Here is an 18,508-nt window from a genome sequence, read left to right as displayed (position 1 = left end):
GCTGTGGATAGTAAAAAAGTGAGTGAGCGAGTGAGTATGTGAAAAATCAAAATATCGCATTCCCGAAATTCATAAGATGACATAATATAGCCAGCTGTGAAATATAAACACGATCATTATAGAGAATTGTGTTCTGTTTGTCAGTAAATAAAAATAACGAGCGAAGCTCGGTGCCCCGATATTTTAATGATTAACTGAATTATTTCAATGTGTCTCCAATAATACGTGTCATTATTAATATGATAACATTCAATATAAATTATTAATATCAATTCAAAGCGGTATCTAAATAAAACAATTACCAGTTGAAAGCTAACAAAATACAAGAACAATAGAAAATACTTTCTATCACGGATAGAATCATACCCATCTGCAAATAATTCTAGCTCACTAGTACACAATAGATCAGGAATCAAATTCACATTCTACCCAGATGAGATCAACAAAGAAACAATCTATGGAGCTAGCTGTTGATATCTCGGTCTCTCAATTAATTCTATTCTGAAATGGTGCAGAGTTGGTGGCCGGTGTAAAATATTGTGAGGGTTTTTAAGTCGCAGACGGGGTGAGAGTGTGAGAGAAAGAGAGAGATTGATAGAGGTGAAATGGTGAGTAAGAGAGGGTGATAGACAAATAGAGAGGGTAATGGATAGAGGGAGAGAAAGAGAGAGAGTGTGAGTGAGAGAGGAAGATAGAGTGAGAGTAGGAGAGATGTGGGAAGAGAGTGATAAATTAAGAGGGTATGTAAGAGAGAGAAATTGAGAGAGTATTTGAGTTACGGATGAGAGAGAGAGTGTGAGGGTTGATTGAGAGGGGTGGATAGTGGAACAGAACATTTTCGAAATGCTCATTCCACACGTTACACTCTAACAAAAAGGCAACGTTCATCATTTTTTCCAGCAACAAAAATAAAAAGTAAATTGAAACGACTGGAGATAAGCATCTGGTGTAACCACAGGGCTCTAAAGCGAGCAATTTCAGATGAATGCGGTGGTGGTCAATTGGAATGTTCATTTTTATTGTTCACACATGCATGAGAGCGAAACAGTTTTTCTGTCACAGATTTACACAAAAATAAATACGTCGCTCTCTGTCTGGTCGAGACGCGCGAGCCGAGCCTCACGAGTTCCGAATCATACCGGAAATAATTCGTGAAATTCCAGTCAACACGGTTGGGGAGGATGCAGTATTGTTGACTGATAAAAATAGGAGAGCTATTTTTTGTACGAAAAGTATGAAATATTTATTGTGTTGAATCGGTTGTGTTGTGATCGATCAATCTTCGTTCAACCATGATGATGTAATGTCTATGAGATGTAACCAAGTTATTTATTTTTTGAGAAAAAAGTAGTAGAACAAAAACACAAATAATATATGTTGTCAAATCCTACACAGTTTTATTCGGTTTACGACCATGGTCGACCGAACCGGTCACATTTATTGACTATGACAATATTGACAATGACTCAGTCGAATTTTTAAAAAAAGTGAATTGGAACGGAGTTTTGGACAAGGAATTTGAGAAAGTATGGAGCTAGATAAATATAAGGACTTTTCGGCAGGGGACCCAGCAAGACTTTTAAATAATTTTCCTTCACAATGTAAGAAGCTCACAACGCTAAAATTAACTGAAAAATTCCACTCTTTGAATTAAACTCTTCTTTAATAGAACTTTAACATTACACAAACTTTGACTAAGCATAGAAAATTTACCACTATTTTATAATTTGGAAAATGTTTTATTTATTTGACTTTTTGTAGACAATATAAGTAGCTTTTGTTGAACTAATTTACTGTGCTCCACTGATTAAAATACCATTCAAATTCCAATGTTTGAATGATTGAGTTCATGAAAGATTCAATCATTACTGATTTCATCACAACAATTTTCAATTATTCTATGCCTGAAAAACCTAATCGATTCCGGGGAAAGTTAAGTATAACCATCCAAGTTCGAGTTAGCTATTGATCATGATGGATTTCTACTTACATATTCGATGACTAATCTATGTATTTTGGTCTCATTGAGTTCGAAAACCTCCATAACTCACCTGCAACAAGATAGAATTTTGTTACAATAATATAACAATGATAGAATTTTGTTACAATAATATAACAATGATAAAATTTTGTTACAGTAATATAACAATGATAGAATTTTGTTACAATAGTATAACAATGATAGAATTCGGTTCGATAGTGAGCAAACAAAATAAAAACACTCAATCATAGTATACGATACCGGGCTTAAAGTACAAAACTTAAAACTTACACTCTTAAAGTACGGAGAACTAAAGTAATTTACTGGAAGAACTAGGCCTTTGCACAGGATTAAATCATCAGATTCTATTATCAAAGTCATTATCATCCAAATCATTCTGATTCGAGTTGCATGTTGAAAGGCTTTGGATAAAATTATTATCATATTCAAAGTGATGACATAGGGCGTTTATGTCACAACTTTTACTGTTATCTCAAGCCGATAGTGCACGTAGCTCTTTCCCGTGAAGCTGTGTGACGCTGGTAGTCTCTCATATTGTGCCGTTCATACACTCTCACCCCAACAAAACAATAAAAATCGACAATAATCGACAGTAATCGGCTTGAGATAACAGTAAAAGTTGCGACATAAACGCCATTGTTTCTCACGCTATTGTTTCTCTATGATATAATACTCTTCGATACCTTGTTTATTGAATTTGATGAAAAATGGACAATAATAAACAAAGACAAATATACAAGTGATTTATAAGCATACCGACTGGGTTGGTCTATTGGTAAGAATCGTTAAAAATTTTGGTCAGCGAGAACCGCCTGGCTCGTGGGTTCGAATCCCACCGATGGCATGGACATTTGATCATTCATCAATTATTTAACCTAGTTCTTTAATATGAATAAATTTTTGAATAAATAAAGTGGTATTGACAATATAAACGTCTTGTTCTTTCATTCATCAATATTGACTAACGCACTTTCCATTAACCACGCACATGTGGACATCATCCGCATATAAAGTGTGAATTTTTTAGCTCAAAAATTTCTAGTTTCATTAAAAATTTAGACTTTTTGAATAATTACAAAGTTACTATTCTAGATTTTCTGATTTCAGACTCTAAAAGTATCTATTTGATTCCAAATTCACTCGTTTATCTGAGTATTGAAGAGCGTGAATTTGTATTTTGAAAAGTGAAAGTGACATAACCAACATTTTAATTTGTACAGTACAGTACTAGTTGTTCTGTGAACAGTAGACCTCACGCAGTATTATCATCCACAAGTACCTGATTGAAACTATAGACCTTATGGGAAATACAGCAATAGACTGGCTTCTCCACACATCTGTGTAATCACTTATGATGAATAATTCTTCAGTCTGATTTTTACTCTAATATTGGCGTATGAAGAAAGCTCCTTTTTCCTTTCATATTATCCTCGAAAAGCAAAATTTCCAAAAACCTTGTATATACGTCGACGCGCAATTGAAAAAGGAACATACCTGTTCCATGAAAATCTATTACCGCGTTTCGCCGTAAATGCGCAACATATAAACATTTAAAGATTTAAACATTCAAACATTTAAAAATTTAAACATTAAGAGAAATGCCAAACCGTCGACTTGGATCTTAGACCTCAATTCGCTCGGTCAATAAATTGGAAATGGGACAGTTTTGGGCATGAGCCTCATGTCAAGTACTTGTACACAATGTGATAAATAAATAGATTTATTCATTAATTAATTTAAAAAGGATTAAACGTAGCACTCAATCTTCTAAGACGTGACAGAAGTTTTTTTTTCTAAAAAATATCTGAGAAACGTATTGCAATAAATGTATTAAACTTGAGACGTAGCAATAAATCATAGGGCATAAACTTGCAGTACTGGTCAAAACCAAATGTGGCCCTGTTTTAAGGGTCCTGACAAGGGATAATGAACTGGTGAGGACTGCCTCCAGGTCCAGACAAGAAACAACCCTGCTAAGCCGTCTTTTCTTCTGACCACCCTTCTTCATTACAGACATTAGCCTCGGGCACAACCCTTCTTATCAACCCTTGGTGCGTGCCAATGCACGCAAAAATACTTTTCGGAAGGGTTGAGGATCCTTTAAGGTTCGCGACGGTGATTTACTAAGGCAATGTGAACGTGCCATGCTTATGCTAACCTAAGTAAATTAGGGCCATGTGTGTATCTCTCTTATTTTCCCTTCATCGTTACTGATCATGTTATTTCCCAAATTTCAAGTATTGTTCATAAATCCATTATCCTATTATATTAATCAAGCGATTTCTATAAATATATCTGGCTATTTTTATATCTGATTATCTGGATATTTATATGATTATTTATGTTCAACGGATCTCGAAAACGGCTTTAACGATTTTCACGAAATTTGGAACATTATTCCAAAATGTTGATATGAGTTGTACTTATGAGTTTAAAGTTAATTTCTACTGTATTATTGATACACTATGATATAGTGCCAAATTAACCTTTCAGAAGTGCCTAGTATCTTTGAATATTGTTAGTTATAGGTACCTGATGAGATGTTTTTTTTTTTATTTTGTTGTATTGCTGATGTAAACAATGAAACTTGAAATTAGTAGGTTTATGATATAAAAATTCGATTGGACTAGGTCTCATCCTTGGGAAAACTCGCTGAACGACATTAAAATGATAATTGATCCTTGGAAAACAGATGATGAATTTGTCGTCTCTCGATAACAGAAGATGCATGTGCCTATGTGGGAGAGACACAGAGTTATTTCCAGCTGTGCAATCATAACCAATAAGCAAGAAATTTTATCTAGCTAGACAATTTGATCGACTTGATCAAAATAATCTGATTTGTTGATATGACATTGTTAATCCTCCCAAACTAGAGTATATCATAATTTTCGAAGTTGATCATTATTTGACAATTTTAAGTGATTAGTGAGTGTTATTTTGTTATTTAATTTGATTCGTGAATAATCTAAATTAGATTTTTTTTTGCTTTTCAAATATTTGAACAGAAAATTGAACCTGAATTCAAGTGTATGGAACATAACCTATTTTCTGGACTATTTATAGTGTATAAATATAAATTCGGGGAAGAAACAGTTTTGGGCTGTGCATGTTAGTCCTTCCCCAATCATTTTGAAGAATTGTGTTCGGTTTATCAAAAGTCAACAAATGAATAACGAGCGAAGCTCGGTGCCTCGATATTCATTATCAAACTAGAATCCAAATTGAATGCTGTAATTCACCCTGAAGACTTCTGCTACTGCAGATATTGACAACAGGGTAAACAGCTTGATGAAAATTCGATGAGCGCTACTATTCAAAAATTATTTCTCAGCCCGGTAATTTCTTAGTAATTTCTATCTGTTTATGAATCCTTTCTGAATTTAAGTGTTAAAATGAATATTTCATTTTCATACTCATACATGAGATCCTTCAAACAACAACAAATATGAAGAGAATCATAGAACCGAACTACAACAAATGGGTGATACGGATAATAACAGTTATCATGACGTTGGAATATTTGGGCGTATTTAGTCTAGGCCAATGACAGTGGAGCTCAACTTTCATTGGTCCACAGCAAACGGCTTATCATAGGGCTTCCCCCATACTATATACATGTTGCTCAATGTTCATGCTTTCAGTTTACTAGAGGAAATTTAATATAATTTTGTAACAGCTGGGAATCTCAATTTGTTTCAATAAATGAGTGGTTTCAACAATATCAAGTTGTTAGTTTCCATTTAATATCCACCTCTTCACATTCTCAACAGCACAGATAGTGTATATCATCCCATGATAGCTCTCATGTAAATGGTTATATTATCCTTGAAATACAAAATTTCCAAAAACCTCGTATATACGTCGGCGCGCAATTTAAAATGAACATACCTGTCAAATTTCATGAGAGTCTATTACCGCGTTCCGCCGTTATGTTAACAATTTATGTTACCTGTTAAATGTTGAAATTCGTTTACATACTGCATGAGAATGATACATATTGAATTATCAATAAACAGTTGATACGTTTAACTGTACTTTCATTGAAGTATTAACACATACTGTAATAAATTGACCGAGTATAAATTTTTTGAGTATAAATTGACCGAGCGAAGAGAGGTCTAAGATTCAAGTCGACGGATTTGCATTTCTCTTTATGTTTATATGTTCTTATTCTTTTATGTTTATATGTTCCGCATTTACGGCGAAACGCGGTTATAGATTCTCATGAATTTTGACAGGAATGTTCCTTTTTGAATTGCGCGTCAACGTATATACGAGGTTTTTGGGAATTTTTTATTTCAAGGATAATATAAAAGGAAGAGAAGCCTCCTCCATACGCCAATATTAGAGTGAAAATCAGACTATAGAATTATTCATCATAAATCAGATGTCGAGTGGATTATAAATTGCATGCAAAGACGCATGCAATTGAATAATATCTCAATGTAACTTAGTGAAAAAACAGCTGTTGTGTGGACTATTAATTGTATGCAGTGAGGTATGCAACTGATAACTTGAAGTAGCATAGTATTTTCTCCCGACGTTTCTCTGCTTTCAACTCAGTAAGCTTTCGATCACAATTTACATCAAATTATTAGCATTGTCGATACAACAACCCAAACAGCCATTAGTCGTTTATACACCGATATCTCGCCGACACGACAGGACAGTACAGAATTTACTCTGATGGACAGTATTATAGGAGATTGATTGATTGATTGAGTACTTTATTTATGTAGATTACAATATATACTGACATATACACTTATATACAATAGCTTACAATACAGCAAAATTATAGATTAATTTACACAATATAGACTAAGAAAATAATTATTGAGACTGTGATTTATAACTGCGCGAGGTCTACTGTTCACAGAACTACTGGTGTATTATGTTCAATTTCAATATTGAACACATTCCCCTTGTTTACATTTTTAATGAATTCCACAAGCTATCAATGAACTCCAAGAAAAGCTATCTTGAATGAAGCTCGTGAAACCTCTTCAACGAATGAATGAAACAGATAACAATGGGGCGTACAACTAGTTTCAATTCTTTTCCGAGAGCGACAAGGCTGCTTCTATTTGACACAAGGAAACCAATACAATAACACCCACCTCGTGGTCTAGAGACTGAGACACTGGGCTGCAAATGAAAGCGCTTTACAAAAACTCTGGAGAATTCTCTCTATAAAGAGGAATGCTTCATGAGGAGGAGGATTCAACACTACTTGATAGGATGCCGGCTGGCTGGGGAGAGAATAAGTTTGATGAGAGTTGAGAGAATAGAAGAAGGGAGGAAGAAAGACAGGGAAGAGAATAGAGTTAAGGTTGGAGAAAGTGAGAAAGAATGGAAGAAAGAGGAAAGCAGGAGGTACAGGGAAGAGTATTTGATACAAGAGAATAGGGTATGAGGTTGGAGAAAGTGAGAAAGAATGAGAGAAAGAGAAAAGTCGGAGGTACAGGGGAGAGAATAGGGTATAAGGTTGGAGAAAGTGAGAAAGAATTAAAGAAAGAGACAATCCGGAGGTACATGGAATAGAATGGGGAAGGATGAAGGAAGAAAGAGAAAATCCTTAGGTATTGATAGCCTGGAAAGGATAAAAAGGAAAGTAGACTGAAGGATCTCATCCTGTTCCTTTTCTTGCCCCACAATTGACTCGTGGCATTGTACTGGGCATTAGGGATGAAGCCCGGTTTGAAGCGGTATATCAACAATGATAACAACGTAAAGCGCGCCCTCTTCGAATCACAAAGGTCAAGCATTGATATCCTTGCTGCAGGAAACCCCTTTCACAGTTAACCAAAGTTTTTCGCAAATTATTCTCCAATATAAGCCGTTCCACTGAGGTTGCTGAGTTCCGGTGCTAAACAATGCGGGATCAGCAGATGCTTCGCGGGAAATCAGACCTGAGAGAATTCTGAGATGCCGCTAAGAACGAACAATAAAGGTAGCTTACAAGGAAATAATGTTTTTCTCAGCTTTATATTATTACTGTTGAGATGAAAGTGGAAGTCAGAAGATTTTAATTTAAATGAAATAATTGAGGTAAACATAAGACTGCTATGGTGGTTTTACTATATTGAATTCAAGACAGATTGAGCTTAGAGTACTAGTTTCAGAATAAGTATTACTATATTATTACTAGCCGTCAGGCTCGCTTCGCTTGCCATATCCGTCTTTGCCAGGGGGCTCCGCCCCCTGGCCCCCGACAGGATCATCCTAAAATGAGATCAGCGGGCTCGCTTCGCTCGCCTGCATTACATTTGAGCATGTTTTATTCCATCAGAAAGTCAAAGTACTGAGGAAACGCAAAAAAGCTGAGGGAAAAGCTGGAAAAACGCTGATTTTGGGCGTATCTTTGATGAAATATTACCTCATCACAAAATTTTCAGACCCTAAACCTCTGTACCAAATTTAAACATTTTCTGTCTATTACTTGATGAAAGGACTTGGAAAACACAAAAAACGTTGATTTTGGGCGTATCTTTGGCGTTATTTCCAATTCCTCCTCACACAACATTATTACACCCCAGCTGAGCTTCTGTAAAGAATTTGAACATTTTCCATCTAGAAAATGTATCTTTTCATCAAAGTTAGTAGACAGTTGACTATAATACTGCCCGTTCAAAAACATCGAACATCTTCAAAATGTAGACAATTGTCTAACGTTGTAGACAATTGCAGCCAGACCTGATAACAGCGCTCACACTCACATTCCTTGACGACACGTCACGGTATAATAGGTCAGAAAGCTCTATTTTTCTAGGATTTTTTCCAGACATTTTAAATTGATAAATAATCTATTATTTTCGAGAGAGCATTACAACAGGTCAATGTAACTTACTGAGCGCGAGGTCTACTTTTCACAGAACTACAAGTATAAACCGAAGGTACACCGGTGTTTACTTTCCAGAATAATCTTCTCATTCACTTCAACATGTGTATAAATCGGAGATATCTATGAATACAGGAATACTCTTCAATATAATATCACACATACATTGTGATTGCTTGACTGAACCATAGAGAAACAATAGCGTAAGTAGATATCCCATGGTATAGGGCGTTTATGTCGCAACTTTTACTGTTATCTCAAGCCGATTACTGTCGATTATTGTCAATTTTTACTGTTTTGTTGGGGTGATAGTGTATGAACGGCACAATTTGAGAGACTACCAGCGTCACACAGCTGCATAGGAAAGAACTTTTCCTACAGTTACGTTGAAAAGTGGCCATTGCTGCACTGATTACAGAACGCAAAGAATCACTTTTCCGCTCTAGTGCGGGAAAAATTTTTCTGCACTCCAGATTTGCAACATGGCAACGCAAAATACTTAGTAGGTTATATGGAGCAACAGTGCAGCAAAATCAAAATGAAGTTGGTAACAGTGACTGGGCTGCTATAGTGAGCAGAGGTGCAACCAAGCACAACGCGCAAATTATTAGTATTAGATATTATAACCAAGGACAACATTTTTATCATTTGACAATAAATTAAGGTTTTTATCAATAATAAAATTACACAGAAAAACATTTGATGCATTTCAGGCAATTTTACCCATAATTACCCACTTTTCATATTCAATGGTAACTGTAGGAAAAACTTAATGTGAAATACGTGCGCAAAGTTCCTCTGCTGCACTCAACAAACCATTCCGCCCTCGCCTACGGCTCGGGCGTAAACGTTTCTTTCGGTGCAGCAAACTGTCACTTTGCGCACTAGTTGCACAAATAACTATTGTGAACTATCGGCTTGGGATAACAGTAAAACTTGCGACATAAACGCCCTATACCATGGGATATCTACTGACGCTATTTTTTCTCTATGGCTTAACTCTTGTAGTCTCACAAGAGCAATCATAATCACTCCAAGACACTTCGTACTGTCAGACCAATATAACTCTCAAGTTTCCCGTGTATTGTTCAATGTGACAAACCCAATATGAGTACAATGTTACAAGTTACAGCTTCAAGTTTTGTTCTAAATAGATATCAAGCAGGGAGTTTAAAGTTAGTTGATGAAGTGGAATTTAAGTTTATTGGGACAGACAATTAGAACGAATTAGTTAGCTTCTGAGTGCAATATTCTTCATGATTACAAAACTTGAGAACACATCATAGAATAATGTATGTAATGATATATTCACTCTATTATAACACGTACCGGTATTGCTAAACTTTGTTCAAGTACGTTTACTCCCAAATCATTGTAAATTCAAATGTTTGATAGATTAAATATCCATCTTTGGGTACTCACCTATTCAATTACCAAGATAACTTAAGTTGATATTTTTCTAGTTCCCGATACAGGAATTAATATTATTACAACATGAGGGAAAAACTAGTATATGAAACACTAGTATATTGTCTAAAAATATCGAGAATTCATTGAAAAGTTATATACATGTTCCAACATGTATGTGACTTTTCAATAAATGCGTGATATTCTTGACAAATTGTAGTGTTTTATTAATATCATGATGAAGGAGTGAACTGGCTAAATGAATAAATGCGTGATATTCTTAAAAATTCTAGACAAATTGTAGTGTTTCATCAATATCATAATAAAGGAACGAACTGGCTTATACACGTACGGGATAGGAAATTCGTGAATGACGCATCATATCACGTCTGAACTACTGGACTGATCAACTTGGAATTTTGCTTGTAGATTCTTGATTCACCATAGATGGTTGAAGGCCTATTTTTAATTCATCATCATTTCATTATGTGAAGTTTTCAGTTGGTCAAGTTTCTAATTGGACCCTTGCGAAGCATGGGTTTCCTGCTAGTTATGAATAAATATTATCACTAGTAGTAGAGTGTAGTCGAGATGTTGATATTGTGGCAATCATCCATAAAAAGACTATGAAATTGTCAAAAACTACAGATTTTATTGAAGGTTGAAAGTTAAGCTGCCTAACATTATCTTGGACTTTATCACCTATAAATTTGAAAGAGAAATAGCACAAGGACTACCTTATTATTATTTCATCTTTCAATGTTATTACATTAGTGTCATTTGCATTGTAAATAAATATATAGAAAGACCGGTTTCGGTTGTTACACCATTGTCGATCTCTGATGAACTTAAACTAAATACAAGAGCAGAAGAATTTATACTAGTAGGCGAGTACCGCTATTGGTCAAGGGCATGAACGCCTGCCATTGGCCCAGCTAGACAGTCTCCTCCCACTTGAAAGTTGATATTGTAGTAATTATTTGAATCGAATGAAAAAACTAAGAAATCGTCGAAAACAACAGATTTTATTAAAAGTAGAGAGACCGGTTTCGGTTGCTGCACCATTGTCGATCTCTGATAAACTAAAACTAAATACAAGAGCAGCATAATTTATACTAGTAGGCGAGTACCGCTATTGGTGAAGGGCATGAACGCTCGCCATTGGCCCTGCCAGACAGTCTCCTCCCACTTGTAAGTTGATATTGTAGTAATTATTCGAATCGAATGAAAAAACTAAGAAATCGTCAAAAACATAGATTTTATTAGAAGTAGAAACACTGGTTTTAGTTATTACACCATTGTCAATCTCTGATAAACTGAAACTAAATACAAGAGCAGCAGAATCTATACTAGTAGGCGAGGACTGCTATTGGTCAAGGGCATGAACGCCTGTCATTGGCCCAGCTGGACACTCTTCTCCCACTTAACGGTGCATATAATGTTAACTTCACAAAATGGCGGTTCAACAACAGACTCGCCATGATAACAAAATTTACTTGCAGTACACAAAATAAAACCCAAGAGAACAAGTAAAGGATTAGAAAACAAATATGTGGGAGGAAAAATTATCGACTAATGTATGCTAACAAGGTTATGATAAGACTTGTTATATTTGAGTTTATAGATGAGCATTTTTAGTTGGGTTCTGAATAGATTTCACTCCTGTTTGCAGACGAGATTTTTCTTAAGCAAACAGTATTGTATTCAATGATCTGTAATATTATTTGTGTAACGGAATTTATCATGTAAGTGATATCATTGTATGAAACCATAGAGAAACGATAGCATAAGTGGATATCTCATGGTATAGGGCGTTTATGTCGCAACTTTTACTGTTAACCCAAGTCGTTCCTATGTGACGCTGGTAGTCTCTCAAATTGTGCCGTTCATACACTATCTCCCCAACAAAACAGTAAAAATTTACAATAATCGACAGTAATCGGCTTGAGATAACAGTTAAAGTTGCGACATAAATTTTCTATACCATGGGATATTTACTTACGCTATTGTTTCTCTATGATGAAACTTGATTTGATTTGATAATATTAGTAATAAATATCGCTATGCCTCACTAGAAACAGTATTATAAGTACGTGTATCTGAATCAAATTTTCGAAATATATCAGTCCCTTTATATATATGGAAAATATATTCTCACACGTGCTGTATGTTTGTTTTCGATCAATAAATATCCAAGATTGCTACAATAATACAAGTTCTATTTTCCAAGTTTTGTTCCAGATCAATCTACCAAAGAGCTAATGGAGTTTGTTGAATAAGTTTATTGGGACCCACAGAGTGGATACAGAAATAGATAGCTTCTTCGAACAATGATCTCAGCAACTCCACAAACTGTGAAGAGAGCACGGTATGACTGCTGATTTCTGATTTGGACTTAGAATCAGAGATCACTGCACCTGAATATCTGATGATATTTCATGGAACTTTGTCAGATTGGAGTTCAGTTCAGTTGTCGAGTCTCAGAAACATGCTCTTCCTCCAATCTACTGGAATGGTTCTTGAAAACCTATCAGAGTCAAATTGTATGAGAGGAACATGTTGCTGAATTTATGATATGAGACAGAAAAAATTATTAAAATGCTGTTACAGTAAAATATTTATAATAATATGACCAGATTCTTATATCAAGATCTGATCAGAGTCAAGTTTTTTGAGTCAAGAATATGTTCCTGACTATATGAGAACAAATACAATCAATGTAAATTCTTTTACAATATGATATCCTATTATATTAAACGAGCAATTTCTGTATTTTTATATCTGGTTATTTATATTTATATCTGGTTATTCATGCTCAACGGATCTCGAAAACGGCTCTAACGATTTTCACGAAATTTGGAACATAGTATGTTTATGATATAGAAACTCGATTGCACTAGGTCTCATCCTTGGGAAAACTCGCTGAACGACATTAAAGGATAATTCATCCTTGGCTGAAACAGCTGAGACTTGTGGATAGTAATAAGTGAGCGAGGGATTCTGTGGAAAATCAAAATATCGCATCCCCGAAATTCATAAGCTGACGTACAGCCAGCTGTAAAATATAAACACGATCATTTTAGAGAATTGTGTTCTGTTTATCAATAAATAAAAATAACGAGCGAAGCTGGGTGCCCCGATATTGGAAATGAATTATTTGATAATTGACGAATAAAACATGATCGATTATTTGTTAAAAGAATCAACAGTTAATAACAGAAATACCGGTATCAGATATACTCTATAGAAGGCAGTGGCAAGGCAGAGAATCGGCATCGCTGTTCTCCCATCTCTCCCCACTATCTTTATAATCTAACATAAACCTCACTATGGCTCTCATGTTAATGAATATAATAAATTAACATTCATATTGTATGACAATAATAGATATCAAATGTCCAATAATCAGTAAACACCTTCCTCGTGTTCTCGCAAGGCAGAGAATCGGCAACGCTGTTTTCCCATCTTTCTCCACTATCTTTATAACCTAACATGAACCTCACCATGGCTCTCATGTTGATGAATATGAAAAATTAACATTCATTTGTACATTTATATTGTATGACAATAATAGATATCAAATGTCTAATAATAAGTAAACACCTTTCTCTAATTCTCGCCAGGCAGAGAATTGCCATCGCTGTTTTCCCATCTTTCTTCATAGACTTTATAACGTGGACCTCACAATAGGGAGACGAGAGGAGAATTAGGTGAGTAGGCACAGAATAGGGGTAAGGGTGAAATTAATGGTGGGGGTATTGGCAGGGTAATGTTGGTGAAGAGTGGGTGGTGAGGAGAGGGGGAACTTTAGGGTGATGAGTGGAGGGGAAACCATAGATTGGTGAGTAGAGGGGGAACCGTAGGCTGGCGAGTAGAGGGGGAACTTTAATCACAAAGTGTTTACAAGGGTTCTAGGATGTCATAAATTGGGCTGTCAAGGAATAAGCCTAAAATGTCTCATGAGGACCACGAGCTGTAATACGTAATCAAAACAGGCTGCAAGGAGGTTACTAGCTCAACTTTGCAACCGTCTTACTTCCTCCCAACTTCATTAAAGATGCATCAAATCACAGACAACTTCACAAAAGAAGAGATTCAGGAAATAAACTCGGTAATTCATGGATCAATCTGTACTCATCCAGTATACAGAGTGTTTACGAACTCCCTTAAGGTGCGTACAGATTTACGCGCCGCGAACATGAGCAATTCACATTTAATCAGCTGATGCCCAGCTTTTTATATCTATATCTTATACCGTTTCTGTAAAAATACAGATAAAGTCAGCTGATTGAAAGTAATTTGCTCATGTTCGCGGCGCATATATCTGTACGCACCTTAACAATACATTAGGGCATTGTTCCTGAGTGGAAAAAATATCTAAAAATCATATATAAATTGTCCGGGAGTCTTCAGTTACTCACACAGCGGCCATTTTGCTTTTTTCACTTATTATTTTTTTTCTAAATAATAGTTAACATACAAATTTGAAACTTTGCACAATCATTTATGACAACTAGACAAAGCTACATAAAAATTACGATAATCTTCCAAATTCATAAAACAAAATGGCGGACATTCAAACTTTTGTTACTTGAATAACTCAGAAACCTGTGGTTTTACAAAAAATTTACAAGAATAACTTTTTTCAGTAACTTCAATTGCCTATCGATCAGTACCAATTTTTTCAAGATTGAAACAATAATAACTGAGATATGGCAGCTTTAGTGGTTGGTGACCCACCTTTAGAGGGTTATGTAATATTATTTTATTGTTCGAAATGACCTAGATTCGCTTAATATTAACATGCAACGCAATTTTGAGTAATACAAATCCAGTATCTAGCAAATACTAGAGTATTGATAGGGTGTTCATAAACACAGTGTATTCACAGTGTCTACATACCATAGATGCATAGATAATACCATTTTACTATAAAGTGACTTTCTGGAGATAAAACTTCTTGATTTCCAATGAAATTTGAAATCTTATCCGCGTAATTTATAGAATTATATATAACGTCCTTCAATTGAGTGTTGACCAGCACATTATAATATCGATACAAACCATCATAAAATCTCTTCATAATGTATAATAGTGAAGGAAAGAATTGGTTCATTCACGTACGGGATAGGAAATTCACGAATGACGGTTCATCATCACGTTTGAACTACTGGACTGATTTACTTGAAATTTTGCACTTATAGATTCATTATTTACCAATAAGAGGCCAATATTGAATTCTTCAATTTGTCAAGACCTTTACGGAGCACGGGTTACCCGTTAGTCTTAAATATAATCAAGGAAAGAATTGGCTTATACACGTAACTGTTAGCAATTTCACAAATGACGGCTCATCACGTCTGAACTACTGGACTGATCACTTGAAATTTTGCATTTATAGATTCATTATTTACCGAGGATTGTTATAGGCCTATTTTGAATTCTCCAATATTTCATTACGTCAAGTTTTCAGTTTGTCTAAATTTCAATTGGACCCATGAGAAACACGTATTTACATCTTCTAGTCTATAATAAACTATTGAAATTCATGTCTCATTCAGTAATAACCCAGTAGATGAGAGATGCATTCACAGTAAAACATCTGGAGGTTGTAGAGTTTGTAGATTCCTAAGGTGCGTACAGATTTACGCGACGCGAACATGAGCAATTCACTTTTAATCAGCTGATGCCAAGCTTTTTATATCTGTATCTTACCGTTTCTGTAAAAATACAGATATAGTCAGCTGATTAAAAGTGAATTGCTCATGTTCGCGGCGCGTATATCTGTACGCACCTTTACAAATCAGCGAACATCATCAACACGATTGGAATATAATTTCATTTGAGTTAAGTATAATTATAGAATGTACTAGTATACTATAATAAGTGTACTATTGTAAATATGAATAAAATTATCAGTGAAGTGTAGTTGAAAATTGAACAGAGGGGCTGAAGTATAATATTCTTCTTTCACAAGAAACATATCCTTTGAAATAGAATGCGATTCTTCCACACTTTTTCATGGGAGAATAAAAATAGCATGACATTATTCTATTCGTATTTCTTTTCTATTATTATTATTATTTTTATTGCATCCCAAACATCCGAATAATCAGACTGGGGATAAGTCAAAAAGAGCAACCTAAAGGAGGTTCTCAACACATATCATGATACATTAAAATACTGTAATTATACAATAGTCACATGAAATATTAATAAATATATATATATATATATATATATATATATATATATATATATATATATACAGTTTATATAAAACGCAGTTAGTCAAGATTACCTATGTACAAGGACCTGGGAAGAATCAAAGACAACGAACAATAATATATCACTCCTGCAGAAACTCATCCACAGAATAGTATGGCCTTTCAAGTAACAGCCTCTTTAACATTCCTCTGAATCTTCGTAAGTCCGCCATGTCTCTAATATCCTGAGGTAATCTATTATATATTTTTGGGCCCATATATTGCGGAGATTTTTCAAACATGGCGGTTCTATGAGCAGCCACTGATAGGGAGGCTGAGTGCCTTGTATTGTAACTGTGGATTTCATTATTGCGGGTGAAGTTTGGTAGGTTTTTGTGAACGTATGAACAGATCTCCAAGATATACAGTGACGGCAGTGTAAGTATCCTGCTACTCAGGAATAGTTCTCGACAGGGATATTGGGGGGGCTTACCAAAAATAACTCTTAATGCTTTTTTCTGAGATCTAAATACTTGGATGAAGAATTTTGATCTTCCCCAAAGGGTTATGCCATACTTGAGGAAAGGAAAAAGATAACCGTAATATACCACCATTAGGGCTTTGAAGCTCAATGTGTTTTTGAGCACTCGCAGAGAGAAAATAGCCGAGTTAACCCTGGAGCATATTTTTTGAGTGTGTACTGACCAGTCCAATCTACTATCTAGTGTTACTCCTAGAAGATCAACAGCAACGCTCTGCTGGGGTACACTCAAATCGGCCAACTCATTAAAGTTTCTGGATGCAAAATGGGGGGGTTGGAAGGTAATGAACTTGGTCTTACTTGAGTTCATAGACAGACCATTTGCAGCAAACCATTTCTTGATATTCAGTAGCTCTTCCTGTGTTTGGGTGACTACAGCTCTCAAACTTGAATTAGTGATAATAGATGATGTGTCATCGGCATACTGAATAAGTGGCTTAGTAGAGCAAGATGACAGATCATTTACGTATATAATAAATAATGTGGGACCAAGGATGGAGCCCTGTGGTACACCAGCATTGATTACAGCCCATTTTGATTGATAATTTTTATTGTCATGGTTTATTAGGGTGGCCTGCATCCTCTCTTTCAAAAACGAATTGAACCACCACAGCTCCCTTCCCCGAATGCCATATTTTCTCAACTTTTCAACAAGAATATCATGATTTACGCAATCGAATGCTTTTGACAGATCGCATAGCACTCCACACACCTGCTGGGAGGCGTCTAAACTTGCCGACACAGTATTGAAAAATTTTATTAGAGCTGCTTCTGTATCAAGTCCCCTTAAGAAGCCAAATTGTGTTTTTGAGACTATATTATTCACTCTCATAAAATGAAGAATTTGTTCATTAGCTGCCTTCTCAAAAAGTTTGGAAAAGGCTGTGAGGATGGCAATGGGTCTGTAATTGTTCAAGTCCTCTTTGTCATCTTTCTTGAAAATAGGTCTTACCAGTGCATACTTCATTTTATGAGGGAACTCGCCAACAGTAAAAGACTGGTTGAGGATCCTGGACAAGGGTTCAGACAATATATCAGCAACCATCCTGAAAACTTTCACTGGAATTTCATCCCATCCAGCTGAATTTTTATTTTTAAGCGATTTAATGAGCACCTCCACTTGCTTGGGACTAAGAAGTTTAAATCTCATCCTAGAGCTGCAGTTACCTACCACGTTTCTTGTTGAAGCAAGCAGATTGTGAGTACTTCCAACACGGTTTGGAACATCGATGAAAAAACTGTTAAAATCCTCTGCTACTGAACTAGGATTGATTCTAGCTCTGGATGGGATTATACTTGCTTTATTCTTGTGCTTACCTAGCTCAAATTTCACTATGTCCCATGCGGCCTTTACTTTGTTGTTGGCTATCTCTAAGTACTTTTCATGATATTTCCTTTTGGCAAGTTTAATGACACTTTTGAATATTCTATTATACGATCTGTAATAATTTTTAAAGTTTTGATCCTGTGTTTCCATGTACAGTTTATGTAATTCTCTTTTCTTCCTA

The 18,508-nt window shown here is 35.4% G+C and overlaps 2 protein-coding genes across 2 annotated transcripts in view; both read right to left on the bottom strand.

The window, feature by feature from the left end:
* Positions 1-18,508, bottom strand: part of LOC111059395 (Krueppel-like factor 6) — a 511,994-nt gene that overhangs the window by 56,914 nt on the left and 436,572 nt on the right. The window lies entirely within an intron of this gene.
* Positions 710-18,508, bottom strand: part of LOC120351972 (transmembrane protease serine 13-like) — a 138,594-nt gene continuing 120,795 nt past the window's right edge. Inside the window, exon 2 of the mRNA XM_039431285.1 lies at positions 710-2,051. Within this exon, the coding sequence (XP_039287219.1) occupies positions 2,022-2,051 (30 nt within the window). The 3' untranslated portion in view covers positions 710-2,021. The remainder of the gene's footprint in view (positions 2,052-18,508) is intronic.

This window comes from Nilaparvata lugens, chromosome 6 (assembly GCF_014356525.2).
Source record: "Nilaparvata lugens isolate BPH chromosome 6, ASM1435652v1, whole genome shotgun sequence".
In the NCBI taxonomy this organism is placed as follows: domain Eukaryota; kingdom Metazoa; phylum Arthropoda; class Insecta; order Hemiptera; family Delphacidae; genus Nilaparvata; species Nilaparvata lugens.
This window is presented reverse-complemented; position numbering and strand designations above follow the sequence as displayed.